The following is a 16812-nucleotide window of genomic DNA, read 5'->3' on the forward strand; positions in this document are numbered from 1 at the left end:
TTCCATTATTTTCCCAATAGTTTCTGTTTCTTTTTGGAATTCAGATGTGCCATCCTCCAAATCACTAATTCTATCTTCTGTCTCTTTAAATCTATCATTGTAGGTATCCATTGTTTTTTCCATCTTTTCTACTTTATCCTTCACTTCCATAAGTTCTGTGATTCTTTTTTTCAGTTTTTCTATTTCTTCTTTTTGTTCAGCCCATGTCTTCTTCATGTCCTCCCTCAATTTATTGATTTCGTTTTTGAAGAGGTTTTTCATTTCTGTTCGTATATTCAGCATTAGTTGTCTCAGCTCCTCTATCTCATTTGAACTATTGGTTTGTTCCTTTGACTGGGCCATATTTTCAATTTTCTGAGCGTGATCCATTATCTTCTGCTGGCGTCTGAGCATTTAGTCAGATTTTCCTGGGTGTTGGACCCAACAGGTTGAAAGATTTTTCTGTGAAATCTCTGGGTTCTCTTTTTCTTTTCCTGCCCAGTAGGTGGCGCTCGTGGCACACGTTTATCTGTGGGTCCCACCAGTAATAGGTGCTGTGGGTCCTTTAACTTTGGAAAACTCTCGCCGTGGGGGAGGTTCGCCAGCCGAAGCGGCTTGGAAGAGTGCCAGCCTGCCCGGGGGTCCGAACGCGAGGAGGGTCACCGGCTGCCGCAGCCCGAGAGAGCACCCGTCCGAATTTCCTAGTCGGCCCAGGGCGCCAAGCGTGGCGGGAGGGCGCCAGCCGCCGTGGCCCGGGAGAGTGCACCGTTCCCAGCCGGTTCGGGGAATCACATGTTTGGAAGGGACCCCACCCCCCCGTCACCGTTCTCTGCGGCCTGGGGATTTCCGATCCTATTCTCTCAGTTGGTCCGGGGGGCCGCGCGTGGGGGCACCAGCCGCCGTGGCTTGAGGGGACCGCCTGCCCAATTCTGCCAGCTGGCCTGGGAAGGAGGAAGGGAGGGACTCCGGCTGCTTGCCGCCCCGCCCGGGGAAACCCGCACCCCTCAGCAATCTCACCGGAGCGGGTTCTCTCAGCCAGTCAGCCATTCCAGGATGGGGTACACTGTCTTTTTGATCTCTATCGTGGCTCTGGGAGCTGTTCTGTATCGTTTCTACTCCCCTAGTAACTGTTCTGGAGGAGGAACTAAGATCGGCACGTCTTACTAAGCCGCCATCTTCTCCAGAAGTCCCCTTAGCTGGTGCCTTGGGTGTCCAGAAACCCTCTTGTTTCCACCCTCCAGAAAACTCTCAGGGTGGGCTGGGAACTCCAAAGGAAGCCTTCTTCCCAGCCCTAATGCTCCTCGTGACAGTGCGACAGTATCCGATCCCTCAAAAGGCTCTGGAAGGGATTCAAAGCCACTTGGTGCAGTTAGAAGCACACTGAATCATCTGACCGTGCAACTCTCCATGGAACACTCCACTGCTGCCCATTGAAAAAAGCTCAAACCAGAGAATTCTGCCCCGTCCAGGACCTGTGAGCAGTTAATACAGCCGCAGAAACGATCTGTCCTGTGGTTCCAAATCCATACACCCTCCTCAGCGTGGTTCCAGGGAAATCTATTTATTAAGCTCTTGATGGGTAAGGTTAAGTATCGTTAAATCCATTTTACAAAGAAGTAAAATTTTCTGGTTACTGGCGCAATCAGGAGCTCTAACTCTAAGGCCACGGTCTTCAACATCGTACCTTATAGGCTCCAATCCAGTGGGTCCAGCCAAAATTTTGAAGGAACCCAAGTTTTTCAAGGCACCTCCCTGTTTCTACTGTCAGTGTCTGTTTTCCCATTTCTCCCAGAACGCTCAGCTGGTCGACAGGAGCATGTTCACCACTGCCTCACACACACAATCACCATCCAGCCTTCTTTCCATATATAACATTGACACATGTTCCATGAAGGGTAATGACTTTGCACAGAGCTGTCAATGCCTCCTGCTCTGTCACCCCCCCCCATTGACCAGAGAGATGTCAGGAATCCACAGCAGTTTGGTGACCATAAAGCAGAAACATTTTTAGGTCTTGCCTCATGTAGAAGACAACACAGTGAGCTCCCAGCATCTGCCACACAGGACAGGGAAGTGGCTGCCCTGCTTCCATCCACTCTGCCCCAGACCCAAAGCCCCACTGAAGCTACCATGCTGGGTATTTGAGAGCAAAATGGAGAGTTGGGAGCCTGAAGGCAATGGTGCTTCTGCCACAGGCTCTTAGGCCAGTCACTGTATCCATTATAAATTTCAAATCAGTTTCATTTTCTACCACATATGTGAGAAGGAGACCAATATCAATCGCCTAAACAGAAGGCTTAGGGACTGTTTAATTATCTGTGCTGTGGTTCTGGCCATTTCTTTGGACAATTAAAGCTTGGGCAGATGGAACCTTCTAAGGAGTGACTGATACCTCCGAGCCACAGAGTCCACTTCCTTACAGAGGATGAAATTTGCTGTGGGTCCCTACTGTACCCACCACAGGGACACTGGACAAGCTCAGGACCTCTACCATGCGTTGTGACCTGGAAAACTATTTCTCAACTAAATTCCACAAGATTTCAGTTTTTAAAGTTTGTTCAGTACAAAACCTCTTTGAATCCATGATCGGCTTTTTTCTGCTATGTCTCCATATTAAAGGGCAAAGAACAATATATTGACCTGATTTACTAGAGCTGTCCTTTTAGCCAAATGATAGACTCCTAACAACAAAAATACATGCCTTACTGAGTATTATTGCAGGGCAGCACTGAACGAGCAGGTGATTCTTTTTCTTGCCTTCATGCTTCTTCATCCGGCCTTGACTTACTATCCCAGTGGTGAGACGTTCCTTCCCAGAATGTCGATTTCTATTGATCACTAAATAATGCAAAGCACACACAAATAATTTCAACTCTTATTTTTCCTCTTCTTATTTTTAGGGATTCTTCGTTGCGACTATCTACTGTTTCTGCAACAATGAGGTAAGCCTATATTTCACATAATACTATCACCAGTTCTTTTACTTTTGCTACATTATATCTACGATTTCTCCCTGGAGCCTTGTTATTTCACTTTTCTTAGGACCACATGATTTGGTAATTATTAAATTAATGTCTTTTAGGAATAATTCTATACCAATGCAAATCACCAATGCAAATCACATTTTGTTAAGAGAGCAAGAAATTATTTTCCTGTTAGTAATTAGAGATGTTTTCAACCCTAAACAAATTGATTATTTAGTTTATTCTCTAATTTTCCTTTGTCATTAAAATAGTATCCATTGCGTACCTAAATATTTTGCTTCTCTGCAACCTGTCACCTAACTTCAAGCCCAACATTGCAAGGTTTTTATAGCTCCAATTCTCTCTTTCCATTGGTACATTATATCCATACCTTCCTTCACCCTTCATCTATCCTTCAACATGTTCCTTAATTCAGCAAAAATATATTGCTGACTATTCTTATACTTTAATTCTAGATGCTAAACTCTAGGGATCTAGGGTAGAGATCAAAAACAGTCTTCTATTTTCAGTGGTTAAACCATCATTTCCCAATCATCCCATGCTTAACATCAGTTGCTGTGACTGTATATCATTACATTTCGAGTTGATTCGGGTGCATACAAAAGAAACTTTTTTATCTGAAAAAATATCAAAACCAGGCTAATATAAAAAACAATAAGGTTCAGGAGGGCACTTTTTAAACAGCATGAGAAAAACACATGGTTTTGTAAACATACTGAACTATTTAATAACTATGATACCGCCATTGCAAGCATCAGTCATAAAAAGTAAACCCAGTGGTGCTCCTAACAATTGATCTAGTCTGTTTGAGAATGTTACCTCTGCTTTTTCATGTAAAGAAACCATTTCTATTTTAATTAAGATTTTATTACTGGAAGAAGTTGCAAGTATGACATTTCTAATAATGTGGAAATGATGTACTGGGTCAAATGTAATGCCGTAGCTACATGGATTTTAGGAATCTGGGTCTCAGCTTGGCATTCTGTAATTCTTTTGCTTACAACATTAAACATGACAGGGCACTCACACATGCAGGAAGTTATTTCCAGCCACATCTGAGATCTATTGTGATTGGGGCTCAATATTAAGTTTTACCAGAGAACTAGGGAGCTGTGATAATGAGGAGATGGGTGTTTTACTTTTGATTATCAGTATGTTATCAGTTATTCCTACTATGGAAAGGATCAGATAGAGGGTCAATGGGTAAACTAAAAGCAGGGAAGAAATATGGGGAAGAATTAAAGTAGTAGGTACCAGGAGATGATCATGAGAACATGCCTATGTACCCAGAATGTCCTACAACTCTTACAGGTATGTGTAAGAGATTATCCAAATATGTCAGTAAATTATTCAGTATTTGAGAGACTCCAGAAAATGATTACAGCTACAAAGATGCCCAATTTGTCACCAAGAAGTAGCTTAGATTTTGAAAGAGTACTAACAACACACTGGATTTTCTCCCTTTTACATGTTTCTTGCTATTTCCCATGCCTTATATATAAAATAGTTTTTAGATCAAAGTTCCATGATCAGACATGTTTCAGTTTAATAGCCATAAATCAAAGTGTGAGAAAACTAAAATTTTATTTGCTGTAACTTATTTCATCTTGCTGTCAAGAGCCTCTTCCTCCAGCTCCTCTTGGTTTATGACAATGTCTTTGTGGAAAAGATTCAGCCAGTTCAAAGACTCTATTCAAAGACATAGTTTTTTACCAAGTATGCTAGCAGCCATCACTTCTGAGGACCCTAAAGTTCCCTTTGCTAGGTAGTCTCCTTGACCAAGCCTCCGCCCTGCCCTGATTCACTAACTCTCTCCTCCAAGCCACCTGAGGAGTCAGGAAATCCAGCTCCTTTCTGTACACGGCACCTCAGCTTGTCGGACCTGCAAAGCTGTCTGCAGTACCTGTCACAGCCACTGTCACCCACTGCTTAGGCGCCACACTGGGCAGTTAGGTCAAAAAAGCTCTACAATTTAATTTCAATTTTCTGGACTGTGCTCTGAGACTCACAGAGAAAGATATGCTATAATGGGGTGTTCCTATAATTCCTTGCTTTCTTTTTCTACCCTTTTCCCCAGGAATTTCCACCATGATAAGGGAAATGCACAGCCATCTGTGTTCTGTTTATCTCTGTTCCTCTTCCTCTAAGGACCAGAAGGGATCCGCACTCCTACTCCCCCTTCCCGTCTGAAAGGGACTCCCTATGTCTTATCCTGCATCTTCTTTACACTAGAGCTTTTGGTAAAATTCTATTTTCAAGCCTGCAAGCCACCATACTTTTCTAATTTAGAAATGCTTTCTCACATCGATAGAAGCCTGGCTTTCTAGAGCTAAGCAGTGACTTCTTTGTTCTAGATCAGTGGTTCTCAAACCCGAGTATCTGCCAGAATCACCTGGAAGTCTTGAGAATTTGCATTTCTAACAAGTCCCTGGTGACACTGATCCTGCTGACCCAGGACCACACGTCAGGAACCCACTAATCTGGGCAGAATCTAACTCGCTTCTCAAGCAGCGATTGACCTTGACTTAAGTGAGAAAGATGCAGAGCAATATTATGTAAGAGAATTAGGAGATACAAAGGCTGAATATTTTCAAAAATATTAACTGTATTACAAATAATAATTCCTTGTCATTTTTTAGGACAGGAAATATTCCCCAAACATAGGAAAATAGGTAATGAAAGGGAATGAGAAAGCCCTGATTCTAGAATCAGCAGGTACCAAATTACCTCAAATTTTAGAACATATAAATCTGTAAAAAAAGCAAAAAACTAAAAAAAAAAAAACAGTGATGAAGGGAGACATTGCAAATATGTCCTTTAAAAGAGTTGGGAAAAATGTCAGCAACAACTACATTGGTAATCTTCAGACATGTTCCTCAGCATTAATGAATAGGGTTAGATAGAAGTGTGTTCTGTTCTATTCTTTTTATTTTATTCTATTCTTAGTAGAAGCTATCTTCTAAGAAGTCATGTAAAGACATTTAAAGCATGCAATTGTTTTAGCTGCCAAATGAATTTAAAATATTTCAAAACATCATGACTTTCAATTTTAAAATCAGGTTGCATCAGATCTGTTGGGCTGTGGTCGCAGAAAGCAGGTGGAGATTTTTTCTCATTCACTGGAACAAATCTCCTGGGATAAAATTCACCTTCCATCCAGCAGTACCTAACTCCAGGTGCTTATGATGAACTTAGCAGAAGGAGAAATTCAAAAAATAAAACCTTTCAAGTCCAATCACGAAGATTCCAACCTGATTTTCTTTTTTACAAATGTGAAAACAGAGGCCTGATAACACCTGGTTACCCACCTGGTTAATATAGAAAAAAATGTAATACTTGGGTCTTCAAACCATAAGACCAAGTCTCTTTTTTTTAAAGTTATCAGTAAATAAATCGATATAATCAGGAGAAAAATGTAATGTCATTTGTGTTCATTGCTTTCATGATGACTGATGAATTTCAATAATTCAAAACTTCATATGTTATATTTATCCCTTTGGGAACTCCCAACATTTTTGATGTCTTCTGGCAGAAAACAAAAATCTCCCTGCATTTTTACAAACAAATTCAACACCATTATTCTTGTAACATTAGTTCAACCTGTGATATTGTAAGAGATAATTGCCCTTATTAAATTTTAATTATCAAACTGTCTTGTACATTCTGCTAGCAGCCTGTCTTTATATATGTGGATTACAAACTGAAACAGATTGTCATCTCCAGACAAAGGGATTATAATTAGGGGAGGCTATGAACCATCTGTAATAATACGTTTTTAAAATTATGTAATAATTATTTATATCTCTATAGTATTTATATCTTTACCTATAATATATTATGTTGCTATAATTATTTATATCTCTATAACAACTTTCATTGGCCTCTTAGTATTCCAGACCTTGGACTAAGAACTTTATCAGTTATTATTATTATCATCTCCACGTTTTTTCTCCTGGATGAGACAAAAAAAAGACAAATGGACTCTTTTGACCATGTCCTTATCAGCTTCCTCAGCAGCACATGTTGAGAGGCTGGAGAGTTAGGAAGGCAGGTTCCTCTCTGCCCCTAGAGGAGCTCAGCACTGTGGTTTGCTGTTCCCAGGACCCACCCAGCACCCCTTCCCCCACTCCCAGCGCCCACCCCCTCCTCTACCCAGACGCAGCTTTCATGGAAATGGAAACTGCAGGGAGGTCAGTTACCGGCCGTTCCAGGGGGAAGATATTTGTACCACTTTTAAGAGAGGGGTCCGTCTCTAACCAGTAGCGGTCCTGACAAGTCTGGTTGTCGCAGATCTGATACCTTGAGAGACAGTCAGGACTCTGCTAGGAACAAACAGAAGAACACGGGTCTCAGCCACCATGGGTCTCCTCCCACTGCGTAATCCTTTAAACCTCCCTATGAGCGCTCACAACCCGTTCTCCCCTGCCCCACGCAGGCTCAAGGAAAGCCACAGGTGGAGGGGGGTACGCGCGCCCCAGTGCCACCTGCCGACTCCGCCTTCCTGTTGGAGAGGTTCCCCCCCACCCCACCCCACCCCCGAACTGTTCCACGGGGCTCTGTCAAGCTCCTACCTCGGGCAAAGTATTCTTTGGGCCTCAATCTCCTTATCTCACTGTGTTTTAGGGTTGTCATGAGAATTAAATGGGATAATGTACGCCAAGGGTGCGGCATAAAGAAACAGCAGCTGCGATCACGGTAGCTGTGATTATTTTGTTGTGGCGTTTGTTACGGATGGCTTAGCTGGAAACAAGCAGAACTACCTTGGAAATTTCCCTGAGCTACCCAAGTCTTAGAATATGAATTAGCATCTAAACTTTAAGGTCTGCTCCCTACAGTGTGTGCTGTGGCCTAGTGCTATGTCGGCAGGCATGGGCCCGGTTTGGGATTGTGCTGCCACATTCCACCAGTCTGGACCCGCTATACCAGCTGACTCCCCTGATGTGTAAAGTGAAGATAACAGCAGTACGCTTCTCACAGGGCTATGATGAGGATTAAATGTTAGTAAAAACCAAGTGCTTGGAATAGTGCATGGTATGTGGTAAGTGCTTGGTCTTTACTAGTTAAAGCTTTTCATGCTTCCTTTATTCCTTATCATGACTTTTATCAGTGTGAAGTTCAGCTGCATGGCACACGTCACTCCGTAGCACTTTAAGTTTTCGTCCTTTATCTTTTTTATAATAAAAATAGATATAAGATGTTTTGTACTCAAGCACTCATCACCTCCCCAGAAAAATAAAATTAAAGAGTTTGTTAGGGTAGTTCAGTGGTAGAATGATCGCCTGCCAGGTGGAAGATGCAGGTTCGATTCCCAGCCCATGCTCTTCCCGCCCCCCAAAAAATCAATAAGTGGTGCTGCAATAACGGGATAATCACATGGAAAAAGAACGAAAAGAACCCTCCCCACTCCACCCCACCCCACCCCCATATACAAAAAAAAAAAAAAAGGTTGTTGCCTCAATAATTTGGAAAGACTGGCATTCAAAATTTTCAGATTAACAAATTATCCTGATTGCCAATTGTCATCTTGAACCTCACAATTGCTCTGCTGTGTGACAATGAACCTCTCAAGCTGCATCTCAGACTATCTCCAACTGCTTTTCAATGCATTCTTTGGTTGCTCTGCTGTGACCTGAGTAAAATCTTTAAAATTGTATAACAAATAATAATCTGGAGAGATTGTTATTCCCCTATATACAGAAATAATATGTTTTCCTCAGAAACATTCAGCCTTATAATATTATACTCATGGTTTTATAACATTAATAGGTTTTTATCTGGTTTCAGATTCATACAAATAGAGATTAATAAAAGGGCTCTTGATGATTAACATGTTATATGGCTTATCTCATGTTATCTTACTCCCAGATTCTCTTTACGTGCACCACAGTGTTTAGCTGTTATATTCAAGTTTGGCAGTAGAACAAACTAAAGATGTATTATGCATTGATGCAAATATTTTCCATGTATGCTTGCCTTATGTACTGAGTGACAGAAGCTCTTAGAAATAGAGATTCTAAGAGACAGAATAGAGATTGTAACAATAATCAGTTATTTTAGTTTTGTTCAGCTATCAAACAAAGCAAGAAGTTCGAAGACAAAAGGAGGATGAATTACTGCTACTAATCCAAATTCACTGCTGTAAATACCAAAGCTAGACCAGCAAATTTATTGGCTACAGTATTGTTTTCAGTTATCATTATGTGGTTTTCCTATGTAGTGCTCATAAACTTTGCTTGGGTCATTTCTGACAATCCTGTGAAAACAAGGCCCACTTTTCTCTTCCAGGTTCAAACCACCGTGAAGCGCCAATGGGCGCAGTTTAAAACCCAGTGGAACCAGCGCTGGAGAAGCCGCCGCTCTGCCCGGTCCACCTCTAATATCATGATGTCCGCCAACGATCCTGCTGTTTACATCTGCCATCAGGATCCCAGAAATGAAGCGGCCAACAATAAGGGTGAAGAGGGAGCTGAAGTCATCGCTTTGAAAATCATAGAACCAGAGTCATCTGCTTGAATGTGAAGCAAAACCGCATTGTGATCACTGAGCCTCCACTTCCTGGGAGAAAGATAGACCATACATTTAAAGTGACCCCCATCTTCCCAGGAGCAGAACATATCATTCGTGAAGAATAATTAAGTGAATTTGTCCATAGTGAATCTGAGGAAAGTTATATTTGGTACTATTGCTTTGGGAGACAGTCTAGGAATGGAGTCTCCCACTGCAACACTTGTGAACTCCATTATTCATCCAGGACTGAACTGTGGGTGTCATAGGAATATAAGCAGAGTATCCAAGAAAAAAACAATTAAATTGACATAGTTCAGATACAGGGTGCTGCTTATTAATCTTGAGCCATTTATACCTTTGCAAAGTTAAAATAATTGTCAATATTCTTCTTTTTAACTCTAGACTTTGAATTAGGATATTTCTGTATTTGGCTGTGGATCTGACTTTGAAATTGTTTTTATTTCCATCACTTCTGCTGTTATTCCCAATATTTTACCATCCACACAATCCTGGCTGCACCAATTATAACATACCTCTGCAAGGCAAACTGACTTTCTAGAAGAAAGATGACTAAGGATGTGGGGGAAAAGACCTGCATTTGGCAGGCAGAGATAATGCTTGGAATGAAAAAGAAATTTCAAGTCCATTTGCTTGAAACTCTGCATGGACCAATTTGCTAATTGGTTTATTGATATTGTACAGTCAGCTTGGTTTGGGGCAAATCCTGCCTACTGGGCAAGCCCTAAATGCTGTAAGGAATTGACCCTAATGTTCAATATGCTTTCAGCACTGACATTTATAAACCAGGAGGTCACAAAGAATCCATCACTAAATTTTTCACCAAACTACCAAAAATACAATTCCTAATGGAAGAGAATACCCTCTTTAAAGACAGTTTTCCGCTTTCCTAAGCTCCAGGATTTATAAAGCAATTACTCCAAGGTTTATAAAGCAAATTACCTCTTGCCCTTGGGTGCTATCTAGCTGTAAAAGATAAATTTGTTTAAGACTGGTAATTAAAAGACTCCATATAAGTCTATAAATTGCTTTCCACCGAGCTTCAAAGCTTAACAAAAGCTCAGTCTTTTCCAGGAAGATTCAGTAGGGCTAGTCAGAAATGAGTTTGTAGTTTACCTCTTGGTTGCTGCTATTAGAAAAACAGGAGAAAAAATGTAACCATGACCACATACGAGTTCATGTTAAAATAAAAGTTTCTCATTAAAACCCAATATTATATTCCGATGTCTCTCTTCAGAATAAGATCTTTGAAAAATCCCTAAATAAACCAGTATCACTACTGGCACTGAAATTTATCTGTTAATTTGCAACAGTAATCAGAGTTACCATTATTTAATTTGTATGCTAAATGAGAAACCCTCCAAATTTCAATTCTCATCCATGTCATCTTATGCCACTGCCTTTCACAAATGAGTTAGCTATGGAGAGACAATAAGTTGATTTGTTTTGGTTACATATTTAGTGCACCCAAAGAAAATTAGATTCCTCCAATGAAAATGCATTTTGGATACTATAAAAGTTTATGTATGCTTTACTGAATATAAGGGAGTTGAAAAGAAGATATTTTTCCAATCACAGTGTTTATGTAGTGTGGTTCCTATTTTTGTTTACAAACATGGAAAACAGAGTATTCCAGGCAGCTCTCATACAAATGTTATAATATATTGCTGAAATTTGTAGATGTTTATTGTGCATTATAGTAGGAGCTCAAGAAAACAAAATAGCTTATTGTAGAATTGTACATGCAGCCAAAATTATGTGAAATGCTCATGCTATGTATATGTATAAATTTAATACAGAATATGTTAAAAGCAAAAAGATGTATAATTGCATATTTTTCTAAAGAAATATATGTTCACCTTTTCATTCATTCATCTTGTCTCCTGTTCATTCCATGCTCTGTTTTTCATTTCAGCCTGCAGACTGCTGACATCCCATCTAGTTTGTACTGTGGGGGGACGATAAGACAATCCAAATAATAGGTTAGAGACTGTAAAATCATCAAGGCTATTTTCTTTATTACTCCTTAGTCTTCAATTTGACTATAAACTCAGTGTCACAGTTCTCAGGCTCGATATAGCATGAGTTTGGGAAATACAACAGAGAAATCTAGGGCAACAAAATATTGTATGGTTTTATTGTTCTTTTTTGTCCCTTCATTCTGAGACAGACATGAACTGTCCAACATTTTCACATTACATCAAATCATTAGAAGTGTTGTAATCACTGGGTTTTAATACAGTTTGGGAGTTAGACTAAGGCTGGCTAAAAGACAACTTATTAAATATCGCAGAATGCACAGGGCCACTATTGGAAAGATGCTCAGAGCTGGAAAGCATGAAATGGAAAAAAATGATGATTGAATGAGAACTGTGGTGAGCTAATAAAGGGGAACAGGAGCAACTTGTAGATTCTTCACATTATGTGATAGCATTCAAAATTTTTGGGTTCATGAGATCTGGAGGACTTTTGCAGAAAGGATAGATAAAGGCCACATCTTTCCTTCTGTATACTGAAGGGCAGTAAAAAATACATATCATTGCCCTTGTGATCTTGAAGAACAAGAGAAATTTCCCATTATACCATAAAAATCAGATTCTTCAGTAGGGTAACTTGAACTCAGATGGCCAGATGCCCAACTGCTTTAGTCCTGAATACAAAGTGACCTAAATAGGCCTATTGATCTCTCGTGGATGCCATAATCCCTGAAGAAGGGAAAGATGATAGAAAAGATAGGAAGGAGGTACTACCAGCATGCGGCTCCATCCTTCTCATTCATTCACTCATTTGTTGCACAGATATTTCTCACACCTTTCATTCATTCAGCCAAACAACAAATATTTCTTGACAGTAATTACCTTGGTGACATTTCTTTTCCGTGGTAACTGCTTCTTTCCTATATCAGTAATGACAAAATCAAAACCTGCTGAATGAACCGTTACCTTAAAATCATAGCCCTGATATTTCTGAGGTGACAAAGAAAGTAACACAGATGCCTGGAGGTGGTAGCTGAGTGTCATCTTCCTCCTCATTTTCACTAGGCAGGAGAGGTCAAGTTATAAAACACCATTCTCAGGACAAGATCCCTGGACAACGTCTTAGCTAAGACTCATTTCTCAACAACGAGCTCTAAAGTAGTGGTTCTTCCATTCTCTAGATTACTATTCAACTGTTCATCAAACAAGTTAACACTACAGAGTTTAAGCTAAGATTATTCATGAAAAGGGGAGATTAGAAGCCTTTTGGAAAGCCAATCAGGGCAACTAAATAACTAAATAAAAATGAGTTCAGGTGAACTACTTAGTCCTTACTTAAGCTGATGCAAGACTGATTTTACAGAACTAATAAATAAATAACTGTGGAGTGGGATACAAGGGAGAACAGAGGAAGCAATAACTGGGAACTTAAAAGAGAGTGGTAAAATCTATATATGTGAAGGCAAAGGAAGGTAGAGATACCATATTTGAAAGTTAATAATTAGATATTTTGGAAGATTTTTGTTCTTTAAGATATGGGATTAAAATCTGTTCAATATCTCTGAATAACATAAATTACTGAAGTAGAGAAAATACAGTCATTGAAAGTGTACCAACATAGGTCAAGAACATTTTCTTTTATCATATCTCCCTCCATATGGATTAACAACTAATTTTGAAAGATTACAGACTTTCCATGATCTTAGCCATTGGTGAGCCAGTCTCTTGGGTCACTGATCAATATTCATTTTCTATATAAATGAATAAAAATCTAACGTCTTCTGTCTAACTTTCCTAGAAGCCCTTTCATTGAGACTAAAACTGTGCCTTCCTTCATTGCCTATTGACCAGCAATGCCACTGCACATCACCGCAGTCTCCCTTGCCTAAGAGACCCATTAGCTTATTTTAATTTGGAGAAACTGCTTCCAAATAAAATCTGAGAGTATTGCTAGTGAAATGTTGAAAAGAAATTCATAAAAACCAGTTGAGATGTCTCTAATGAAAAAAAACAACTTTCAGAATTAAACAGGAAATCTGATTCCTTCCAACTCTGCCAGACTGGTTGAGCAAAACTAGCACACTGTTGTTCCATGCAGAAGCTTTGTATTTAAGAGTATACCCAGTTGCAAAGTCCTGAAATTTTTGCACAGCAGAGTGGGTGATTAGTCTCAGAGCAGCAAGCATTTTGTTGAATGTTGAGCCCTCCCCATTGCACCATGTTTTTGTGCATCGTCATCATGAGGAGAATATTGCAGGACCTAAAGTTGTGGACACTGTCCCTTAAACAAGAATGATTTCAGAAGAAGAAAAACACCAATAATTGAAACACTATTCTCAATCTGTACAGGCCTGTAGATATCAGCTCACCTACTCAATATAACATCTAAATCTTTCTTTATCCCTAGTTTAGTGATAAGAAATCTAAGTGGAAGAGAAGTTGAATCACTTGACCACTATCACATAGTTAGCAGGTGGCTGGGTTAGGATTTGAATCACCTGTGCCCAATTCTTATGATTTTTAAATCACTGTGTTGGTTGACCCTACAAACTATCCTGCCATGTAAAGCATGACCATTTCCCTCTTAATTCTAAAGGATATCAGTTATTATCTCCTGCTGATTGAGAAGGAAAGTCATGGTTCATACATATATCTTTTTGGTCCAGAATTAACTTGATTGGTGTCCTAGTTAGCTAGCTGCTGGAATGTGATATACCAGAAACAGAAGAGCTCTTAAAAGGGGAAATGCGTATTAAGTTGGAAGTTTACAGTTCTAAGGCCGTGAAAATGTCTAAATTAAAGAAAGTCAGTAAAAAATGTCCAAATTAGGGCACCAACAAAAGTTCACTCAAGAAAGACCAATGAAATTCAGGGTTTCTCTCTCAACTGGAAAGGCGCATGGCAAATATGGCAATGTCTGCTAGCTTTCTCTCCAGGCTTCTTGTTTCATGAAGTTCTCCCAGGGGCGTTTTCCTTCTTCATCCCCAAACATCGCTCATTGCTTGGGCTCTCGTGGTTCTCGTGGCTCTGAAGCTTTCTCCAAAGTGTTCCCTCTTTTAAAGGATTCCAGCAAACTATTTGAGACCCACCTGGAATGGGTAGAGTCCTATCTTTCTCTAATCAATGTTTAATACCCACATTTGGCTGTGTCACATCTCCACGGAGATAATCTAATTAAGTTCCCAACCTACAGTGCTCAATGGGGATTAAAAATAACAGCTGCCTCCACAAAATGGATCAGGATTTCAACATGGCTTTTCTAGGGTATATAATCTTTTCAAACTAGCACAATTGGTGATCCACAGATTCCATCAAATATGAGGGATCTTTCAATGAAATTCATTTTTCTGTAGTCAGAAGGAGTGATGATTTCTTTCTTTAGCCAGAGGGTTTTTCACATACAGTCCTGGCCTCCACCACTTCCACTTGGAATATGGTCTTTGTGAGGATATTTGGAAGACAAAACACATTTTAGGAAACTTTCCATGCCTTTCAGTGGTAACAAGAGGCCAATTTGAGGCCTACTGGAGAGCTGAATAAAAGTAAGCAGGCTGATAGGGGCAAGATGGCAGCTTAGTGAGGTGCAGAATTTAGCTCGTCCTCCAGAGCAGCTAGTAAATAGTCAGGAACAGTACAGAACAACTATTGGGGCCACAGCAGTGACTGGACACATAGTATACACCAGTCTGGATGAGCTGGACTGACTGAGACCCCACACAGAACTGTAAGTCCCCCAAGCCATGGAGGCCAGTGCCCCCTCCCCCACCCACACCCCGCACCATGGGCATGGCAGTCTGGTTCCCTGAATGGAAAGGAAAGAGACTTTATAAAAGCAGGGGCTTAGCTCAACCAAACTCCAATTGCAGAATTAATTAACAAATTCTGACTCCTGAAAATAGATCCCCAGTTTAGATAAACCTGGAATAAGAGTTAAATGTACTAGTTTTTGTCCTGGCAGAGATGGGGCAGGGTTGATGGAAGACACACACACACACACACACGCACACACACACAGAGGCTTTTTGGATCAGACAGCACAAAACACTTGAAAAGGGCTGCACCCTAAAAAAGGGGGGGCACACAGAGCCTGAAGATTATAAAGCAATGAACCAACTTACGCTCTTGATTAATAATCCTGAGTTAATTGGGGGTCCTTCTCAGAAAAGAATTTTTTGGCTTTGTTTCTACTACTTAACAGCTCATTAGATAGAACTATAAGGCTTCTCAGGCTCCAACTGCGGAGGTGAGGGCAGAATAAAGCTTGTCTGAAAGACAAAGTGGTTGGTCAGGTAAAAGGAGTTTATTCCCTGGAGGCTGTGCTTTCCCCAGAAGAGGGATGGAGCCCAGTTCAGGTGAAATCCCTCCCTCAAGGAATTCGGTCCCCAGGGACTGGAAAACTGAAGCAATTAAAGCCAGCCTACAAACTCTCCTCTGTCTTAACCACACCCCCAGCAGGGAGAGTCTGCTGAAGTTAAAGGCACCACATCACCTTATGCTGGTGGGAAACCACAGGTAAACAAGCACTATATACTGGGCAGGATAGGGAAAACACAGTGTCTAGAGACTTCATAGAAAAGTCTCAACCTGCTGTGTCTCACCTTCAGGGAAAATTGATGCAGGTAACTCTTTCCTCCTGAGAGGAGGCCAACCCAGTCTGGGAACACCTGACTAGGGTCTATAATATGAGTAGGCCCTCCTAAAACAAAAAAAAAAGGCTCCATATAAGCAAGACAAGAAACAAACAAAAAAATGAGAATAGAAAGATTCTGATCCATTAAACAAAACCTATACTAGATGTCTAGAATAAACTGAACTGAATGTCAAAGCACAGATAAAGAACAAAACCATCCACAAGAAAATCCTAGGTAAAAGAGTAAAAACAATCTCCAGAATAAACCAATTAAGGAAATTAAATGCCTAGACACCAATAAAAATGAGTTATCCTAGGAGAAATCAAAGATATGGCCCAATCAAAGGAACAAACCAATAATTCAAATTAGATGCAAGAGTTGAAATGAATTAATTCAGGAAGTTCAAACAGACATGGAAAATCTCATCAAAAATCAAATCAATGAGTTGCAGGGGGATATAAAAAAGACAATGGGAGATCAAAAAGAAGTCAAAAGTCTGAAAAAACAAATCACAGAAATATGGGAACGAAAGGCACAGTAGAAGAGATAAACAAACAATGTAAACCTACGATGATAGATTTGAAGAGGCAGAAGAAAGGATTAAGGAACTGGAGGACTGGACATTGAGGTCTGATATACAAAAGAAAATATAGGGAAAAGAATGGAAAAATATGAGCAGGGTCTCATGGAACTGAATGACAACATGAAGCACATGAA

The 16812-nt window shown here is 40.3% G+C and overlaps 1 protein-coding gene across 1 annotated transcript in view; it reads left to right on the forward strand.

The window, feature by feature from the left end:
- Positions 1-10310, forward strand: part of CALCR (calcitonin receptor) — a 66257-nt gene extending 55947 nt beyond the window's left edge. Inside the window, exons 11-12 of the mRNA XM_077163226.1 lie at positions 2880-2921; positions 9249-10310. Of these exons, the coding sequence (XP_077019341.1) occupies positions 2880-2921; positions 9249-9476 (270 nt within the window). The 3' untranslated portion in view covers positions 9477-10310. The remainder of the gene's footprint in view (positions 1-2879; positions 2922-9248) is intronic.
- Positions 10311-16812: the final 6502 nt, after the last annotated feature.

The sequence above is a fragment of the Tamandua tetradactyla genome, chromosome 1 (assembly GCF_023851605.1).
Source record: "Tamandua tetradactyla isolate mTamTet1 chromosome 1, mTamTet1.pri, whole genome shotgun sequence".
NCBI lineage: Eukaryota > Metazoa > Chordata > Mammalia > Pilosa > Myrmecophagidae > Tamandua > Tamandua tetradactyla.